The sequence below is a fragment of the Hypanus sabinus genome, chromosome 7, assembly GCF_030144855.1.
Source record: "Hypanus sabinus isolate sHypSab1 chromosome 7, sHypSab1.hap1, whole genome shotgun sequence".
Classification (NCBI taxonomy): Eukaryota; Metazoa; Chordata; class Chondrichthyes; order Myliobatiformes; family Dasyatidae; genus Hypanus; species Hypanus sabinus.
This window is the reverse complement of record NC_082712.1, coordinates 65,355,269-65,376,707: the sequence shown is the minus strand read 5'-3', so window position 1 is coordinate 65,376,707 and position 21,439 is coordinate 65,355,269. Positions and strand designations below refer to the sequence as shown.

Genomic DNA, 21,439 nt, shown 5'->3' with positions numbered 1-21,439 from the left:
TTTTTTTAGATACTTACAAATTAGAAATTTCCTACATAAAATTCTTCCATCTTTTCCTAACTCAACTCCATCGGATTTTTCAGATTTGATTTTTACTTTTAATCCTTGTCAGAAGGGATTAGTAGCTTTTATTTATAACATGATTATGAAGATACAGCCAGAAATATCGGATAGAATTAGACAAGAATGGGAAAAAGAACTTCGATGTAATATATCAACAGATAAATGGGAAAAAATTTTACAAATGGTTAATTCCTCCTCTATTTGTGCTAAACATGCTTTAATACAATTTAAAATTGTACATAGAGCTTATATGTCTAAAGATAAACTTGCCCGATTTTATTCGCATATTAATCCTCAATGTGACAGATGTCACTTAGAAGTGGCTTCATTGACTCACATGTTTTGGACATGTCCCACTTTACATAACTATTGGAAGGACATTTTTGATGTCATTTCCTCAGTATGGAATATCGATTTACAACCCCATTTTATTACTGCAATTTTCGGTATACCAAATGAAGATGGCAATCAGCTTTCCCCTTCAATCAGACGAATGATTGCCTTTGTAACATTAATTGCCAGAAGGTCTATATTACAAAACTGGAAAGAAGTAAATCCTCCTACTACATTTCAGTGGTTCTCCCAAACTATTTCTTATCTGAGTTTGGAAAAAATCAGAAGCACTATCTTTGATTCTTCAATTAAATTTGAAGAAACCTGGGGACCATTTATTCGACACTTTCATATGAATTAATTTGGCTTATTTCAGATCCTTTTCTCTACTTATACTTGTTCAGGTATGGAGTTCTGGAGTTCTTTTCTTGACACCTTTATATATTTATAAAGTGCTATTATTGCCCATGTTAGTTTTAGTTTAGTATTTTTTTTCATTATATATTTTTTCTCATATATAATTTCAATTTTTTTTTCTTTTTTCGACGATTATTTTTGTTTTTCATATATATTTATATAGACTTGATTGATTTATGTACCTTTTGTTGATGGATGTTTTAATAGGATATTATTATCCTATTACTAATGTAATCTCAAGTTTATTGAATCTGTAATCTATTCATTATTTTGTGTTGTTTTTTTTTTATATATGAAATTTAATAAAAAGATTGAAAAAGAAAAAAAAAAGAAACCAAGAGGTAATGTTGTAGCTATATAGGACACTGGTCAGACCCTACTTGGAGTACTGTGCTCAGTTCTGGTTGCCTCACTATGGGAAGGATATGGAAACCATAGAAAGAGTACAGAGGAAATTTACAACAATATTGCCTGGATTGGGGAGCATGCCTTATGAGAATAGGTTGAGTGAACTCAGCCTTTTCTCCTTGGAGCGATGGAGGATGAGAGGTTACCTGATAGGGGTGTATAAGGCGATGAGAGGCATTGATCATGTGGATAGTCAGAGGCTTTTTCCCAGGACTAAAATGGCTAACATGAAAGGGCACAGTTTTAAGGTGCTTGGAAGTAGGTACAGAGATGTCAGGGGTTAGTCTTATACGCAGAAACTGGTGAGTGCATGGAATGGGCTGCCAGCAATGGTGGTGGAGGTGGATACAATAGGGTCTTTTAAGAGACTTTTGGATTGATGACTTAAGAGCTTAGAAAAATAGAGGGCTATGGGTAACCCTAGGTAATTTCTAAGGTAAGGACATGTTCAGCACAGTTTTGTAGGCTGAAGGGCCTGTAATTGTGCAGTAGGTTTCTATGTTTCTACAAAAGGGTTTAATAAACATTCATCTGTATAGGGGGTTCCAAACTGGGTCATAAAGCTACATACGGTCCAATACATGAAGAGAGAGTTTTGAAATGAGACAAATATGTACTTAAAAGAGGTAATTGAATAGTGCCAAGTGGCTATGCAGAGAGACAAATAATGAAAAAATGATGGATGCCAAAAACATGATGCAGTTATAATGTAAAAAAAATGCTGCTTTGTCATTCAATTCTACTTTTGTCTGAGCTTCCAACATTGTCAAATGCACAGTTAAAAGGCAACAACTCTACCATCAATAACTTTCAGCCTATCATATAATTTTTGAATCAAACTCACTCAAATCATGTACATTTACAAAAGGCAATCTGTAATACCTGTCGTGGGAAATGTTTACTGTTTTCATAGAAGACAACAGATGTAATGGTCCATTAAATTTGGGAATGACCAGTTATACTTTAGAACTTTATAGACCAGTTTATACTTGTATAAAAAACATTTTGATGCCCTCGAGAAGGATGGATTGTGCTTACATCAAGTTTTTTTTTGCTACCTTAAAGGAAGGTTTAGGCAAACTGAATCAGCTAGTTTACACCAACGTTTTGAACTTTATCCTACCCCTTCTCCTGTTCAAAGGGACTAAATGAAGATGCAGTGAATTTACCAAGGAAAATGAAAAATTTCCTTTTTCACCTGTAATGAATGGTCAGTGCAATCCAGTGGCAATGGTCAGTGCAATGAATACTGAATAGTCACTGAATAGTGAATGGTCAGTGCAGCCTGATGACAATGATTACTGAATGGTCAGTGCAGTCTGATGACAATGATTACTGAATGGTCAGTCCAGCCTGATGACGATGATTACTGAATGGTCAGTGCAGTCTGATGACAATGATTACTGAATGGTCAGTCCAGCCTGATGACAATGATTACTGAATGGTCAGTGCAGTCTGATGACAATGATTACTGAGTGGTCAGTGCAGTCTGATGACAATGATTACTGAATGGTCAATCCAGTCTGATGACAATGATTACTGAATGGTCAGTGCAGTCTGATGACAATGATTACTGAATGGTCAGTGCAGTCTGATGACAATGATTACTGAGTGGTCAGTGCAGTCTGATGACAATGATTACTGAATGGTCAGTCCAGCCTGATGACGATGATTACTGAATGGTCAGTACAGTCTGATGACAATGATTACTGAGTGGTCAGTGCAGTCTGATGACAATGATTACTGAATAATGAATGGTCAGTGCAGTCTGATGGCAATGATTAGTGAATAATGAATGGTCAGTGCAGTCTGATGGCAATGATTAGTGAATAATGAATGGTCAGTGCAGTGTGATGCCAATGATTAGTGAGTGGTCAGTACAGTTTGATGATAATGATTAGTGAATGGTCAGTGCAGTCTGATGATAATGATTAGCGAGTGGTCAGTGCAGTCTGATGACAATGATTACTGAATGGTCAGTGCAGTCTGATGATAATGATTAGCGAGTGGTCAGTGCAGTCTGATGACAATGATTACTGAATGGTCAGTGCAGTCTGATGACGATGATTACTGAATGGTCAGTGCAGTCTGATGATAATGATTAGCGAGTGGTCAGTGCAGTCTGATGATAATGATTAGCGAGTGGTCAGTGCAGTCTGATGATAATGATTAGCGAGTGGTCAGTGCAGTCTGATGACAATGATTACTGAATGGTCAGTGCAGTCTGATGACAATGATTACTGAATAGTGAACGGTCAGTGCAGTCTGATGGCAATGATTAGTGAATAATGAATGGTCAGTGCAGTCTGATGACAATGATTAGTGAGTGGTCAGTACAGTCTGATGGCAATGATTAGTGGGTGATCAGTACAGTCTGATGGCAATGATTAGTGAGTGGTCAGTGCAGTCTTTTGACAATGTTACTGAATGGTCAGTGCAGTCTGATGACAATGATTACTGAATAGTGAACGGTCAGTGCAGTCTGATGGCAATGATTAGTGAATAATGAATGGTCAGTGCAGTCTGATGATAATGATTAGTACTAGATTTTCATCAATGCAAAGGTAGGAATATGCAGGATCTTAAAGAATTTTTTCCCCAGTAAGTCAGTGAAACAATGTTGGCAACTGTAATGGTTGCTGCCTTTCTGACAGGGTCAGACAATATCATATGGACACTGTGATCTGGTGTGACTTTGATTATCTGACATATTGGGGAGAATATTTGCAGATTATTGAACCTTTGATTTTCCTCTGATCTATCAGTCTCTTCCAGGATGACGATAGGGGAAGTGTTGTGGAGGAGGTGGGAGGAGCAAATGTTGGAAAATTAACCATGTAGGGATGGCTCAGTAGGCCTGGATAGGAGACTAAATGGGGGGTTGCATGTAGTTCTAATATTGTCCATTTTCAGTCGTACCTTGTTGTCTACAGGGAAAAAGCAAGTCCTACACTGGAACAGTCTCTCAAAACCCCTGCTGGAAAGTATGCCCAGAAAAACGACTTGCCTGCATTCCTGTACTGCCTTTCATGGCCTCACATGTCTCAATACACTTTACAAGTACTTTTTGATGTGTGATTAACACTGTCAATATTGCATTGAAGATTCTTCACAGCCCCACAAACATCTGAATCACAATGGCCAGACATTTCTTGTGTGAAATTGATTGAGGCAAATACGTTCACCAGAATACTAAAGAGAACTGCTTTGATACTGTGGCCTTTCACTGTATATTGACCTGAGGGATGAGGGGGACATTTAATAGTGTAGGACCTTCTCTACTTTGCTGGAGCATCAATCTGAAGTTTGTACTCTGGAGTGGGATTTGAACTAATAGTTCTCTAACTGAATTAATTAATAACTAAGTCATAAACCCAAAAGCTCAGATTAAAATAGATGTGTGCTCAAGAGGGATTGGCAAAAATGCCTTCCACAGTTCAAAAGCTTGGTTCCACATATTGACAGAGACACAAGCAAAAGCAAATGTTGGATTCTGGACCAATATGCAAAATGTTGGAGAAAAGCTGTGAATCAGTCAACATCTATGGAGGGAAATAGACATACACCATTCCAGGTCAAGACCACTCAGCTGTACTGATTCCATACAATGTTAGAATAGCACTCAGGCAAGACTCAAGTCAGTCATTAATGTCTTCAGAGGAATGGGGACTGAAGTAGATAAAGAAATATTGAATCTGATGTGAAATGCTTTGGGCTGCTTTATTATATTAAATGTGTCTAGTCATTCTAATTGAGGAAATGTGTTTTTAAATATTTGTAGCTTACTATAAATTTTAACTTTGTTGTCCTGCAAAAGCATCTTTAATTTGATACATTAGCTTCAGTGCCATAATGTGTACTTACCAAAAACAAAGCCACTGTGCTGCCCAGTACAAAACCCGCAATCACATCAGAGCAGTGATTGCGATATTCTGACACCCGGTTCAGTCCTGTTAGGAAGGCAGTGCAGAGAGCACCCAAGCACAAGACAGGTTTGGCTAACCTGCTGCTTTTGGTCTTTATCGTGCTGGTGATGTACATCTGAAGCAGAACAAACATAGAGTTTAACAGTACACAAACTAGAATCTATCACACAGAACAGCACAGCACCATAACAGGCCCTTTGGCCCACAATGTCTGCATCAAACATTATCTCAAATTAAACTAAATCTCTTCTGCATGTACATCATGTACGTGTCCCTACAAATTCATGTGACAATCAGCCTCCTAAGTGCCACGATCATATAGCTACTAATCCTGGCATTATATTCCAGGCATCTACTGTTACATTTTGTGTACTTAAAAACTAATCAAAAGAAAAACATGGGAGCTGGGCTATTTGGATGCTTTGTGTTACTTTAGCAGGACGAGTACATATGACATTGTGGCATAATGACATATGCCATTCACGTACTTCTTAAATATAACCTGTAAACCATTATGTAAACAAAGAATGCCCAAGCAAACAAAATATTTACAAATTGCTCAAAAATAAATAAATTAAACCCAAATTTATCTGATCAATGTTTCCGATGTAATCAAGAAATTGGTACTTTTTTACACTCTACTTGGTCTTATTTTAAAATTCAACCTTTTTGGACAAATTTAAGAGTTTTAATGGAACAAATTATTGGAACACAACTTCCACATAATCCAACATTATTTTTACTAGGCGATGTTGAAGAGATAAAACTGAAATCCAAATTGAATAAATATCAGAAAGAATTCATAAGAATTGCATTGGCAGCAGCCAAAAAGGCTATTGCAGTTACTTGGAAATCGGATTCATACTAAGTATAGCGTTGGAAGAATGAAATTTTTAGCTGCATTCCACTTGATAAAATTACTTATAATTTAAGAGATAAATATGAAATATTTCTGAAAACTTGGCACCCTTATTTACAAAAGATAGGATTAAATATATAGATGGTCCAAAGATAAAATTATTGGTTATCTGGGGAAAAGAATAAAAATATATACTAAAGCTATTATGAACTCCATGGAGCATGTGGGGATCTTCCGATATCCAGGCATTCTTTCTTTCTTTCTTTCTTCTTCTCTCTTTTCTTTTCTTTTTCTATAGGGATATGTTAGGGGGGAGGGGTTAAGGGGAGGGGTTAAGGGGTGGGAGGGGAAGGGTTGATAATTTTTTTTCTCTTTCTGCAACCTATTTGAAAATTCAATTAAATTTTTTTTTAAAAAAATTGCTCAAATATTACTTAAATATTTCTTGGTACCAAATTTCTTGGTGTTCGCCTGACGGAGAATCTCACCTGGTCAAGAAAGCCCAGCAGCGTCTCTACTTTCTGCAAAGGCTGAGGGAAGTCCATCTCCCACCCACCCCCCCCCCCTCCCCCATCCTCATCACATTCTACAGGGGTTGTATTGAGAGCATCCTAAGCAGCTGCATCACTGCCTGGTTCGGAAATTGCACCATCTCGAATCGCAAGACCCTGCAGTGGATAGTGAGGTCAGCTGAGAAGATCATCGGGGTCTCTCTTCCAGCCATCACAGACATTTACACTACACACTGCAGCTGCAAAGGAAACAGCATTATGAAGGACCCCATGCACCCCTCATACAATCTCTTCTCCCTCCTACCGTCTGGGAAAAGGCATCGAAGCATTCGAGCTCTCACGACTGGACTATGTAACAGTTTCTTCCCCCAAGCTATCAGACTCCTCAATACCCGAAGCCTGGACTGACACCTTGCCCTACTGTCCTGTTTATTATTTATTGTAAATGCCTGCACTTTTTTGTGCACTTTATACAGTCCTGTGTAGGTCTGCAGTCTAGTGTAGCTTTATCTGTGTTGTTTTTTTTATTACATAGTTCACTCTAGTTTTTGTACTGTGTCATGTAACACCATGGTCCTGAAAAACGTTGTCTCATTTTTACTATGCACTGTACCAGCAGTTATGGTCGAAATGACAATAAAAGTGACTTGACTTGATATTAAATATACAAGATTCCTCCTTCCTTAGCTGTAAACTCCAACTCAATATAAACTGCATCTCAACTTATACACACACACACACACACACACACACACTCACACACACACACACACACACAGAGTATACTATATAATACAACTACTGTATAGACATCCACAGCAGTGTAAATTATTAACTGTCCCATTCAGATCTGAAGATTTAATCACTGTGGAGGATTTCTTACTCATGTGGGATATTGTTTTTCATGATGGAGTGGGGATGAGGGAGAAGTCACTCTGCTTGGCAGGTGAGGCTTGTGGCTGTAAAACAATCTCAGGTTCTGGGGCCTCCTCCATGACAGCTCTAGCAGTTGACACTGGGACTTCAAGAAGTGGTTCTGAAAGTTCTGGATGCTTTTCTTCTTTAACAATTGAGTCTGCTCTCCTCAATGAATCGATATATCTCTACTAGAGGTCATCAGAGCCGATATCCACTCTGTAGGAGAGTGGACCACTTCTGTCCTTATTCTTCACAAGTACCCACTTTTGATCACCTTCTTAGTTCCTCGCCAGGTCTGCTTCTCCAGGAGTGAAACTTGCTTGAGGAGTTCTCAATTTGGCTCAGCTGATTAACCTGCATACTCTTCAGAGATTGTGAAGTGTGCCACATTGTAATACGCAAGGAGAAAATTGCACGAACTTCTGTGTCAGTGTCAGTGTCAGTGTAGTGTGTCCTGATGACATTGCTCACAGTGCATTCTTTAAACTGGACAAACAAGGCCATTGGTAGCTGGGTAGTATAGTGCAGATGCAGTATGTCTTATTCCATTCATTTTCAGGAATGCTGAAACTGTTCTGCAGCAAAGTGTGGTCCATTGTCACAGACTAAGTGTTCTGGAACACCAGACCCTGAGAAGAGGCTTCTTAACACATCAACAGTGTGCAAGGCTGTGATTGGGAACACTTCTGCCCAATGCATCCACTACTGCTAAGAAATTTGTACCCATGAAAAGTCTGGCAAAATCCACACGAACCCTCTGCCAGGAGAATGCAGGCCATTCCCCACGGAGGGAGAGGCGCCGCTCTGGGCATCTTCTGAACGCATTGGCATTGCAACCAGTGCATGGAGGGTTGCTTGATCTGCTGATCTAGCCTAGGCCACCAGAGAAAGCTTCAAGGTAACACTTACATTTTGACTGATGACTAGATGACTGGCATGTAGCTTCTCCAGCACTTCAGCTCTTAGCTTGGGTGATACAACAGCACTCAATCCCCACATAAGGCAACCCCTTCAATTGGACTGAAAATGGACCCCAGTGATTGATGATCAGTAATGTGGGTAAACTCTCTCCAATAAGGTACTGGCTGAAACAGTTCACACTCCAAACTAGGTTCAAGGGCTCTCTGTCAATCTCAGCGTAGCTTTTACTCTGCAGTGATAAGGGAACATGATACAAAGGCTATGGGGCGTTCACTTCCATCACTCATAAGATGGGGCATGACTGCTTAAGGGAAGGCATCATAGGCAAGCTTCACTGGACAATGTGGATCATAATATGTGAGTATGGTGTCTGACATCCCCACTTCCTTTACCTATTTTGAAAGCCTCTGCAGACGGCTTTCAAGTAGAGGAGATTAAGAGAGGATACGATTGAGGTGTATAGATTATGATGAGAATAATAGGGTACACTGATACAGGAAAAACCCTCCCACCATTGTGCACATCTGCAATGAGTGCTGCCACAAGAAAGCAATATTTATCGTCAAGGACCCACAGCATACCAACAGATTCAGACAGAGTTATTACCTTTCAACCATCAGACCCCTGAACCAGCATGGACTCCTTCACACACTACAACACTGAACTGATCATTGAACACCACCTATGGACTCACTTTCAAGGACTCTACAACTCCTGTCCTGAGTATCCATCTACCATAAGAAAATGGGCCTTGTGATTCTTATGGGTGCTCTGCTGTTCATATGGCAACAGAGAATTCACCGACTTGTTACACCTACACATTTGCTCTATCCACCAAAGAAAATTAAATCCTGGAAGTTGGAATTTAGAGCAATACAGAAAACACTGGAGAAACTCAGCAGGTTCAAATGAAGAGTCTTGACCCAAAATGTCTGTGTTTATTTCCCTCCGTAGATGATCCCCGAGCTACTTGAGTTCCTCCAGCATTTTGTATGAATGAGTGATGGCAGAGCAACAGTGGGAGAAGATGGTCTTTGTTTGCTTCCCATTGTACATCCAACTGGTACTTTGTTAACATCAATAGATCTAAATGTTGGCAGGAGGAGTATAGAGGCAGAGTTTAACAGATGTTCCAGCATGATTGGCACCATCAACCACAGACTATTTTCCAAGCCTGAGTGTTTATTCCGGATGAGCATCAGCAGGCAGAGGTCAACAACAAACAAATGACACATCATTCTGCCAGCCAGCAAGATAAACAAAGCTTGGTGGAGATAAAGGAAGTGGGGTTTTCACGTCATTCATATTAATTAAGACCACTTCAGTGCATCACATAAGACATAAAGCCATCAGATATAGGAGCAGAGTTAGGCCAATCAACTCATGGAGTCTGCTTCGCCATTTAATCATGGCTGATTTATCATCCCTCTCAACCCCATTCATCTGCCTTCTCCCTGTCATCCACACCATTGACATTTAATTTGAATAAAAGTGGCCCTAACACTGAGCTCTGTGGAACACCATTGGCCTCCAGCAGCCAAACAGAAAAGGCCTCTTTTAATCCCACTCTTTGCCTCCTGACAGTCAGTCAATCTATGTTAGTATCTTTCTTATAATACAAAGGCTCTTATCTTGTTAGGCAGCCTCCAGTACAGCACCAGTTAAAGGCCTTCTGAAGATCCAAGTGAATGACGTGCACTGACTTGTGTTTATCTATCCTGCCTGTAATTTCCTCAAAGAATTCCAACAGATTTGTCAGGCAATATTCCTAAAGAAGGAAAGGGTGCTGACTTTGGTCTATTTTATCCTGTACCTCCAAGCACCTTGAAACCTCATCCTTTATAATGGACTCCAAGATCTTCTCAACCACTGAAGTCAGGCTAACTGGCCTATAATTTCCTGTCATATGCCCACCTCCTTTCTTAAAAAGTAGAGTAACATTTGCAATTTTCCAGACATCTGGAACCATTCCAAAACCCAGTGATTCTTGAAAGGCTTCTTAGGGAAACGACAGAAGCATCAACCACCATAAGACATTAATGCACCATCAATAACTCTCCGAGACGTGAGGCAAGATAAAGGCTTTTATTGGCTGGAAGAAAGAACAAACAGCAATTGACCACCATACTACATCCTGGAGACCGAGACCAGGGCTCAGGCTCCAATCGCCTTTATACCGGGGTCTGTGGGAGGAGCCACGGTCAGTGGGAGGAGCCACAGGTACAGTCAGCGGGGGGGGGGGCGTGTCCATACAGGTATATGTAGTTCACCACAGGCATATAGCATATAGCATCAACCACCATAAGGCATATAGCATATAGCATGCACTTAAATTTGTAGTGAAGCTACACATAAACCATTATATCAGTGAACCATCAACATTTGTTTAATTTTGTACATGGAGGGGTCTGAAAATGCTGGAGTGATGTCATTTTGAAAGAGATTTATTGCAGTAGAAATCAGCCTGTGGATTATTTTTGGGGGGGACTTTAGACAGAGATTATTTTAATCAAGAACCATTAAAACAATGCAATTCTTCAGCTAAAATTCTAATATAAGGATGCAAATACAATCATGAAGAGATACAGCATAGAAACAAGCCCCTTAACCTACTGTCCATGCTGATCATCAAGCACACATTTTTACAATAATCCTACTCAATTTGTTCTATTATTCTCTCATTCCCAAATCCTGTCACTCACCTGCAAATGAGGAGACATTTTCAGGAACTCTCTGCAGCTGTAACACTTTCTAAAACCCCAGGAAACCCCTACAGGCAACATTTTTATTAGCTTAAACAAAAGCAGGCTTTAACGCACTGTATGTCACTGTTTCAAAGAAATCAGGTTCACTGCAACTCAACCTTCATCCTTGGTGGTGAGTTTTTCACCTGGATCTTGTTAACGTTTTGCCATATTGTCTCAAAAGCACAGCAGGCATCATCCAGCACATAGCCTCCTCCTGATGCTGCCACCAGGCAAGAGGAGCAGCAGCTTCAAGATCCACACAGTTCAACAACAGCTTTTTTCCCACTGCCATCGATTGCTGGAACTGACTTGAAAAACCCTAACACTAGGTCAGACTTCATTTCCTTTCCTCTCTCTCTCTCATCTGGCATTTGTGTCATTATGTTTGCATCCTCATGTAAATTATGCATAATTTATGTTAATTTATGTTTCTGTTAACTTGGGCTTATCACGTTTGTAATGTACGGTGCTGCTGCAAAAAGCTAATTTTCAGGGCATTTATTTCCACTCTGTGTACACATGCCCATGACAATAAACATAAACTTCAACATGAAGCTATCTGCATCAGTTTAAAAGTTGACAATTTTAATGCCCTCCTGGCCAGTTTTCCTCTCTCTATCCAATTAAAGCTAGAGGACATTTAAGACTCAGTTGTCCATGTCTGAGCTTACAAAAAGTTTTTTCTATCACCCCTGTACTTGCTAAGTTTTGCTTAGTTTCATCCTCCGTTTTAAAATTCTCATCGTTGTTCTCCAGTTCTCCACCCCGATCTTATTTCCTTTCCTTCCTGTCTCCAAGACTTAGAATTGTCTTGTTCTTCCAAGTGCCACTCATTCATTGTACACTCAACAGTTATGTGCACTTCCAGTGTTTAGGGCACATTAGCTCCAGGTACACATGGTACCCATTTAAACTATCCCGGTGACTGCTGTATGAAGCCAACTGGTATGGCAAAATCTACCCAGAAGACAATCATGGACCAGAATGGTATCAGATGAACAGCAGAGAACTCAAAAACCCTGCTGTTCCAATGTATTATTCCAACTCAGTTGCCATTAGTTTCACTTGCAGTCACTGAAAACGATTCACTGCTCACATTGAAGAATGGAAACTCCCCACATCATGAAACAGCTTTTTCTTTATTAAGTGCAATCGTGAACAATAGCCAGCTCAGAAATGCTGATCTAGTTCCCAAAGAGAACTCTGATAGGCCAATCAGATGGTTCACTGCTGCTCAGTGGCAGAACACAAAAAAATCATGTGTACAATGAAGAAATATGAAAGAATAGTAGAAATACTGGAGTGCCTGGGCTTGCTACAAACAACAGGCTTCTGGACCCTTTGGCTAATTGCCCTTTTTTTAGACCCAGCATTTAACTTCTGTGGAAGACACTTCCTTCAGAACAAGTGAAATTTAGCAAGTCAAGTAAATTGTTCATAGTGGGATGTGCTGATATCTGAGATGCACACTGACATTTAAATAAAATTAAAATACATCAAAACCCAAAAAACCCTGGCACAGAAAACAACAAAATCAAGAAAATACGGACATAATCAGAATCAGCAAAGAGAGAAGCATAATCAATATTTCAGGCTGATAAATATTTAATCAAAACTGAAAAAGTTAAAGGTAAAACAAGAAATATGAAAGCAGGAAGGACTGAGAGAAACTTAAAGTAAAAATCTGAAATAAGTGGATTACTCCAGACTTCCAAGATATCGTTATGTCTCTCCTCCCCTTTCTCTGCATCTAAGAACTTTTTTTACCTCTTCTGCCCAGCCCTGATGAAGGAAGTTCATCAACCTGAAGTTTTAACTGTTTCTTTTCCGACACATCCTGTCTGACTACTGAGTACTTCAAGCCATTTCATTTATTATTAAGGGATTCTTTTACTTGAGAACAAGTGATCAATCTAGTATGCTTTAATACAATCTGCCCGTATGATTATAAACAATTGATCAAAGTTTGGGAGGGATACACATGAAACATGGTCTGCTCCTAACAATAGGAATCCATCAGTTGAGGAATCATAACCTTACCGTTGCATACAAGGCACAGTAGATGCTCAAAGATGCATCCTTTGATGGAAAGGATCTCCGTGCATTTGCAATGACCTCCGGGTTGCCAGTGCAGATGTGTTCATTGGTTAGAAAGCGTGAACGGGAACGACAGTCAGTTCCTGTGTAATTAGGTTTGCAGACGGTTATAAAGTAAGGTGTTAGGCTCCCTGTGACGACTTGGCCTGCGTTTACGAAAATATCCGTGGCAAACAGACCAAAAGCAAACACACCTGTGGGGGAGAAAGAAACAGGGAGTCGTGAATAGGTGGCAATCCATCCTGCAGTTGGAGATTAAGCTACAGTTTTGCATCAGTTCATGTGAGGTCAGACATAATGTGACCCCAGATACTTTCCACCATTTGTAAGACATAAGACAGGATAGAAGATTGTTCCGAGTTATGAATATTATCAAGAAATCCCTAAACCATCCATGACATATGAAGCTGGTTGAGTGGCATGTGTTCAATCATTCATCCCCTCCACCACTTGTGCACAGTGGCTACTGTGTGTGCTGTCTACAAAGCGCTCTGTAGATTCTCATCTAGACAGCCCTCGGACATCGAAAACTAAGGACAAGGGCAGCAGATTCATGGAAACATCAGCACTCAAAGTTCTCCCTTTCCAGGACATTCAAAGCGACAGGTACTTTAAAAAAAAAGCCGAAGGATCATTGGGGACCCGAACCACAACCACAAACTGTTTTAGCTGCTACCTTCCGGGAAACAGCACCACAGCATTAAAGCCAGGGCTAACAGGCTTCAGGACAGCTTCATCCATAAGGCTATCAGACTGATTAATCAATGCTGACGTAATGGTATTTCTAAGCTATATTGACTGCCCTGTTGCATATCTTACTATTATTACAAATTACTATTTATTTATTATATTGTGGTGACTCACTTCCCAGCACACTCGAACCGGCTGATAAAGTGGCACACGCTGGCATTAAGGCCGGTCCCAAAAAGGGCGCCAGGCTTTCTTCACCAGCAAGGGGAAAAGCCCGCGTGCGGGACGGGACTGTGAATATGCGCCCCCCTACAGCATTCCCACCTGGGAAGGGTGGGAACAGGAAGGCTTTAAAGCGAGGCTGTGAATTTTGAATAAACCTCTTTTGCAACTGCAGCTCACCAACTGCGTGTCGTTATTTCAGCGCTGTGTGTAGCACACCGCTACAATACTATTTATTATAAATTAATATAATTTGCACATTGCACATTATACGTAACATAAAGATTTTTGCTCCTCATGTATGTGAGGGATGTAAGAAATAAAGTCAGTTCAATTCAATTCAATTCAACCATTCTAATCTGTAAATATATTACTGCTCCTTGATCGTCGCTGGGTCTAATTCTTTCACCACAGCAGTGTGGGAATACCTTCAACAGAAGGACCAAATTGATTCAAGAAGTGTCTTACCATATTTTCTCAAGGACCATTTGGAACAGACCATAGCGTAGGCCTTGACAGAGAAGCCTAGGCCTCAAAAAGTGAATGTATTAACAAAAATTATAGATTTTAACATCTTATGCAACAATTTGATTGCCGTTCAAATCACTTTCAGGTATTCTTGTTATGTGGTCCACTGCCTTGCCAATGCCAATGAGCCAAAGCTTTCATCCTCTGGCATCACAAATAAGAGGATCATATAAAATTTGGGCATAAATGTGTGGGCTTTCAGTTATGGTGGATCAAAACGATTTCAGTTTAAAAGTGACGAAGGCAGTTTGTCAAGTCATAAAGCACTTAAACTCCCATTATGCATGAATTCAGTCTACCTCTCGCTGAAAATTTCATACGTACATAAAATCATTTTACTCATGATGAAGTAGTTTTGAATTCTGGTCACTGTTCTAAAGAAAGAAACATGGCAGCCAATCGGTTCACAGCAAACTTCCACAAACAACCATGGGAACCTGCTGCATCCTCTCCTCCCTTTCCTTCTTGCTCTCGTTGTTCCCCCATTGCAGAAGTCGCAGGTTTGGACCTTGCACAAAACCTCTGGGTTCAAGGCATCCTCGCCAAGAAGAAGAAGCAGAACTAACTGATGTTACAGAAGAGCCATATGAAAACCAGTATGAAATCAGGTACAAATCTGGTAAGAAACAGTGAAGAGGGAGCAACGTGAGCTTGTAAAAGAATTCACCACCACTGGCACACTTCCAGCCATCACCCTCCACCCACCTGTATCTGCTACACAGTGAAAGAATGGGATCACAGATTTGAAGCAAAATGAGTTGGAGGAGGTGTAAAATATTCTTGCTTGTTTTTAATTGTGGAAAAAATAAAATGGCTGAAACGTTTGACAAAACAAGTGTGATAAAGACCAGGTAATCAGCATGTGATCATTGAAGGACAAATATTGCATAAGACACTGAGGAGAGATCCTTTGATCTTTTATTGGCATCGTCCTTGGGATTTTTGTTTCATCTCAGAGAATGCTGGGCTTCTTTTGAGTTAATGGGGCTGCATTTATCCAGGAAAGTAGAGGGTATTCTTTGATTCACGTACTCAGAGAAATGGTGCTCCCTTTTCATGTGGCTCTGCTGCGGGATGAGGTGGTTCCCGTTCATCTTCTTGGCGAGGATGCCTTAAACGCAGAGGTTTTGTACGAGGGCAATTGTGGAATGGTGAGGGAAAGAGAGGGGAGGGTGCAGCAGGTCCCCATCGTTCGTGTAAGTGATGGGATCAGGAGGTGAGTCACTCATTGCAGATAACGCACTCTGACCTTTTCTTGCAAGCATAGAATTTATGTGGCTGCTCCATTTGAGTTTCTAGTCAATGCCAATGGTGAAATACTTAGCAATGGGCATGTCATTGAATATCAAGGGTAAGTGCTTAGAGACTTTCTTATTACCTGCCACAAATGTTGCAAGCCTTTTTTCAACTATCTCTGAATATCATCGAAGGTTTTGCTCTATACTGGCAAGGGCTCACAAATGCTTACACCTTAATCAACACCACTAATAACTTATCATTCCTTTCCTGTCTGTGGGTGCTCTCGGTGCACTGCTGTTGCATTTGCATTTCAACAGTGACAAAGTTTCACAAACATCACAAATAGCCTATTCTGATCCATTCTAGTAGATGACTCTCTACCTAGACAGTGCACCAGCATCGTGGCTTCATCAGAATCTAAGGAAATCCAGCATCATCCTGATGATCGTCTCCAGTGTTATAGGTGCATTTGTCCAGGTGCATCATCGCTTGGTATAGCGATTACTCTGCGAAGTAATGCAAGAAACTGCAGAACTGTGGACACAGGTCAGCACATCACAAATAGCAGTCTCTTTTCTTAGACTTTTCCTGCACATCTGACTGCCTTTGAAAAACAGCCAACATGATCACAGACCCCTTCCACCCCAGACATACTTTCTTCTCCCCTTTCCATTGGGCAAAAAGTACAGAAGCCTGAAAGCGCCTACCACCAGATTCAAAAACGGCTCATATCCCACTGTTATAGGAATAGTCCCCAGCACAATAAGATGGACTCTTAACTTCACAATATACCATATCATTGCCTTGCACCTTATTGTCTACCTGCAGCGCACTTTCTATGGAACTGTAACACTATGTTCCATATTATGTCATTGCTTTTCCCACATACTAACTCTGTATCCTGATGTTGTGAAATGATCTGTACAGATAGCATACAAAACAAATTTTTTTATGTACCTCAGTACATTTAACTATAATAAACCAACGACCAATTCCTTAATTGGCCATGAAATTCTTTGGAGTATCCTAAGATGCTGAAATGCACTATATAAACTGAAATATTTATTTCTAGTGCCTGAAAGTACAAACTATTTTCTAGATATAGATCCACAGGCATCGTCAGCCTTCTAAATTATTTTATTAAAGTACTTGGTTGCTGTTTCCAGAAGAGACAGCTCACAAGCTCACCCACCCTGCCCAAAGATACAACACATCAGCAACAGCAAAATTGCTCAGCCCAACAGCTTTACACATCCTAAGTAAACACACTATAATTATATCCTTCCATCCTGTCGCCATCTCCCTATATTCCTTCCTGGTAACCACCCCTTGAAATACATTTTTTCTTACAAGATATTTATGGCTTGCTTTTAGAGAGCTCAATGTGCTTTTGACAGCCCATTAAATTCCATCATTCACTCTGGTTTTACTACCCCGGTATTAAAATAAAGAAAAGTGCGAATTCTAGACTTACAAGCTGTAATGTTGAACAACACCAATCTAGAAGGTTCTTTCTACCCTGCAACCTGCCGCAATGTCTGCAGTCCTCCCATTCTAATGTTTAACATAGCAGCTATTTCATTCAATCCCACCACTAGCAACCAAACCTTTAACTGCCATCATCCTAAACTCTGAAATTCTCTCCCTGCACGTTAACACCTCCTTTAAGATGCTCCTCTAAACTCATCTTTCTCACTAAGCGTTTGATTTACAGCTGTAATATTTTTATATGCAACTTGGCATCAACTTTCCTTTAACAATGCTGCTTCCAATACGATTGGGACACTTCCCAGTGTTAAAGGAACTGTACAGATGTACACTGTTGCTCTATTGTAATTGAGAGCCATTTCAACAGCGCTGACAACACTTAAATGCCAGGCCAACACTGATCGAACAAGAGCAATAAGTGGCTACTTTGCTTACTAAGCAACCATTGCTGAAAATTTACTTGTTATGCATTGTTGAGGAAAACCTTTCTGTTAATACTGCTCTAGGCCAAATGTGCTATTAAAATAAAATTTAATGAAAACTAGAAAATTCTGCAGAATAGTAAAGATGGGCTTGGCTTGAAGAGTATTGTATTGTGCAAAATGTTGTGATCTAAAGGCTGGTGCTGTGCATAGATGAGATCAGCTTAGATAGATTGTTTTCCATAGAACATCCTTGCACCATTCAGTAGCTTTGGATCTTAAATACACCGTAATGGTGTCCTGCAACCAGTGCTACTCGTCATCCTGTTGATTCTTTTAGAAAAAGTAACTGCTGACCAAAGCTTCTGAAACAGCCTTGTTTGGCGTGTTAAAGATAACATCCCATCTTGCTTTATGAAATCATTTGGAAGGCATGTGACCCTGGATCCTTTGACGTTGTATAACCTGTATGTCCTGTTATATCATGGGCCAGAGTGAAAATTTAACATTTCGCCAAAAGACATAAATTTGAGGATAATGGTTGATATCAAATCATTTAACATAAAACATATTGCAAAGAATGTTTTGTAATCCCTCATGGAAGATTAAGAGAAAATATAATCAGATGTTTACCATAACTAAATAAATCAAAGAGTAGACTAAAGCGATTTCTGCTGGGGGCAGAGCTCAGATTAAGGGAGCATAGCAGTGACATCAGGAATACTGTGTCACATTTTGCAGGGAACTTGTCCCCTGCAAGCTCAGCAAGCCATCCATGCTGGAAGTCCATTCAGAATTTTCAAACTGAGATTGTCAGCTCCTTTTTCGATCAAGTTTATTGAGAATGACTAATGAAGGGGGTAGATGGAATCAAAGTACAAATACAGTAAGTCGTAACCCAGTGAAGGTCAACCCTTTTAGACTACTACATTGCACACAGCAGAAATAAAAGAGGACTAATTTTTACCCATCACCATCCCCTTATCAATCTGTGCCTCATGGTTAGCCGCTCTAGTCAGATGGAGGAGTTTTCCCTTTACCTTCTCTTTCCAGCAACTGGGAAATCTGAAGCACCCATGTTAAGTTTCTCTCCTCTGCATTAGGTGTAAGTTAAATGGATTTCTGTGGTACCTCATTGAGTTATGTGAGGCAACCCATATCCCTTCACATAGTAAAGAAGCTTAATTCCATGGCTTACCTATAAACCTTATAATTCTTCGGAATAGAGGACTCAAATAACAACATTCTCCTGTTACGATGGTCTTCTCCTGGCGGAGCAGATTTTCTCTTGTCGATTTTATAAAATACATTGAAATCTCACCGATGAAAATCTGCAATGAAGCAACATACACTGTATAAGGCAGACTATTAAAATTGTAAATAATTGACTTTATCAACTATGGCAAGATGAATTGAATGAACTGTGCACAAGGGATGTAATAAACTAAAAGGTGATCTCATCAATACACTTGAGATTCTGAAAGGGATGGACAACAAGGTACCACCTGAGGTGGTAAAGTTTGGAATTAGGGGCACATTTCAGGAGTAAGGGGTCAACAATTTAAGGTAAAGAAATGTAAGGGAATTTCTTCACTTAAAGAGTTGTACATTTTTGAAGTTCTCTTCACCAGAGGTGCTGGATGTCAATTCTCAAATGTGAGATCAATATATTTTTGGAAACTCAGGATAATGGAAGATAAGGAGATAGGACACCGAAGTTCACTTGAAGCATAGATAAGCCACAATTACTCCTGATTCTATTCCTTCTGTTCTTTTGTAAGAAGACAAGGATAGAAGAAGCAAGAATATTAGCAGGTCACATTGCCCTCTAAGCTGCTCCAACATGTAATTAATGTGGCTGGTCTAAACATCACTCCTCTTTGTAACCTTATTTCCATGATCTGAGCATCTCCATCTCTACCTTGAATATACATAATGATGCAGCTTCGTAGAGTACAAAATTCCAAATATTCTTACTGTGACCGTGTGGGTTTCCTCTGGCAATTTCATTGCCTCACCATAAGCAGCCATGCCTTCAGCTGCCAATGCCCTGAACCCTGAAATTCTTTCTCTGTACTTCCCTGTGCCTCACTAACCTTCTTTAAGACATTTTTTAAAAACCTGTGTCTTTGACCAAGCACTTGGTAAACATTCCCAAAGTCTCCTTCTGTGACTGTGTCAAATTTTATTTAACAATACTCACCTTACAATGCAACAAATCTCAACATGCATTAGTGCCTTAATGGTTAATTCATTCCAAAAACTTGTTTAGCGAGCTGTGAATCAGAGCTCTCTGGGTTTTATTTTCTGCACAAGAGGAATAAATATTCTTTTTCTGTACGAGGCTTTAGTCAACAAAATACAACTGTTATGGGTGTGTCCGACGATCAACAACCACAAATCTCACACAGAGGAGACTTTAGAGTAACCGGTGCAGTAAATAGGGAATCTGCTTGATTCAATTGAAGGCAAAGATATGAGGCCACTTTTGCTGACTGTCATAATTATCACTCAGACTGATCTAGAAAGGTTGCATCTTCAATCCATTTCTTAATCTTTCTTGCAATGCTGCATCTCAACTTTGAAAACTTCCTGTTGGAGTAAAGCCAATCCACAGGGTAAGGGCCAAGTAGGCCAATCTATGCGATCTCTACTTCAGAATCTATCCTCTGACCTCAGTCACTGAGCAGCAGATGCAGACAAAATAAGCCACAGTGTGTAACACTGCCCTCTAACAATAAAGGCCCACAACAAGACACCAGAAAACATGGACCATGCTATAACTTGAGAGTCATCTATCAGAGAAGGCAGGCATCAATGATGAAACTTATTATCAACTTGGATAGGTCAGCACAGCCATTGGCCACCTGAGGAAATTAATAAATATCAAAACCTCAGAATGAATGTAGCATGAAGTTCATGATCCATCAGGCAGTAGTGATCCCAACCCCACCAAATGAACCACCTCATCAAAGAGATGCCATGAATGCTGCTTCCAAATCAACTGGTTTAAAATGGCACCGGTGAAGCCCAGTGACTATTTATCGAGGGAAAACAAAACAAAGAATACAACTAAATACTTCATAATATTGGTAAAATTTCTGCACTACAAACAACAGAGGCGAGCGGAGGCGAGGCAGATTTGGGGCAGCAGAGGCAGTGCCCATCCACCAAAACTGAGAGTGAGGAAAGACCTGAGATTTGATCCATCTGAGCACCAGGCTGATTTGGGAAGGTTGGGTACAGGTCGCAGAATAATGGTGGGGCCCAGGCCCTGAACATATCGAATTGACAGGGCCCAAGTCCTACAGTGAGAAATTACTCAATGTTTAGATTATTTAAATGTCGAATCAGATTGGAAAGGCAGGGTGTTGGGACCAGGGGTGAGGGTCGAGCCAGTTCTGTTCGCTGCTTCACGACATTTACTTGGCTCTGCACTGGACTGAGCCTGTGACCTGCTCCAGCCTTCATGTCTGTGGACTCACTTTTTTTCTGATTACTACTTGCTTATTTTTATTGTTTGCACAATTTGTTTTTTTTTTCTTTCTCTCTCTCTGCACGTTGGATGGTTGACAGTCTTCTTTTTCAGGTTTTCATTCTTTTGTAAGGAGATGAATCTCAAGGTTGTATAATGTAGTAAACGTACTTT

General features: G+C 40.1%; 1 protein-coding gene across 1 annotated transcript in view; it reads right to left on the bottom strand.

The window, feature by feature from the left end:
* Positions 1–21,439, bottom strand: part of plppr1 (phospholipid phosphatase related 1) — a 118,918-nt gene that overhangs the window by 17,874 nt on the left and 79,605 nt on the right. Inside the window, exons 5-7 of the mRNA XM_059973852.1 lie at positions 18,989–19,121; positions 13,145–13,395; positions 5,086–5,262 (exon numbers count right to left, since the gene is read on the bottom strand). Of these exons, the coding sequence (XP_059829835.1) occupies positions 5,086–5,262; positions 13,145–13,395; positions 18,989–19,121 (561 nt within the window). The remainder of the gene's footprint in view (positions 1–5,085; positions 5,263–13,144; positions 13,396–18,988; positions 19,122–21,439) is intronic.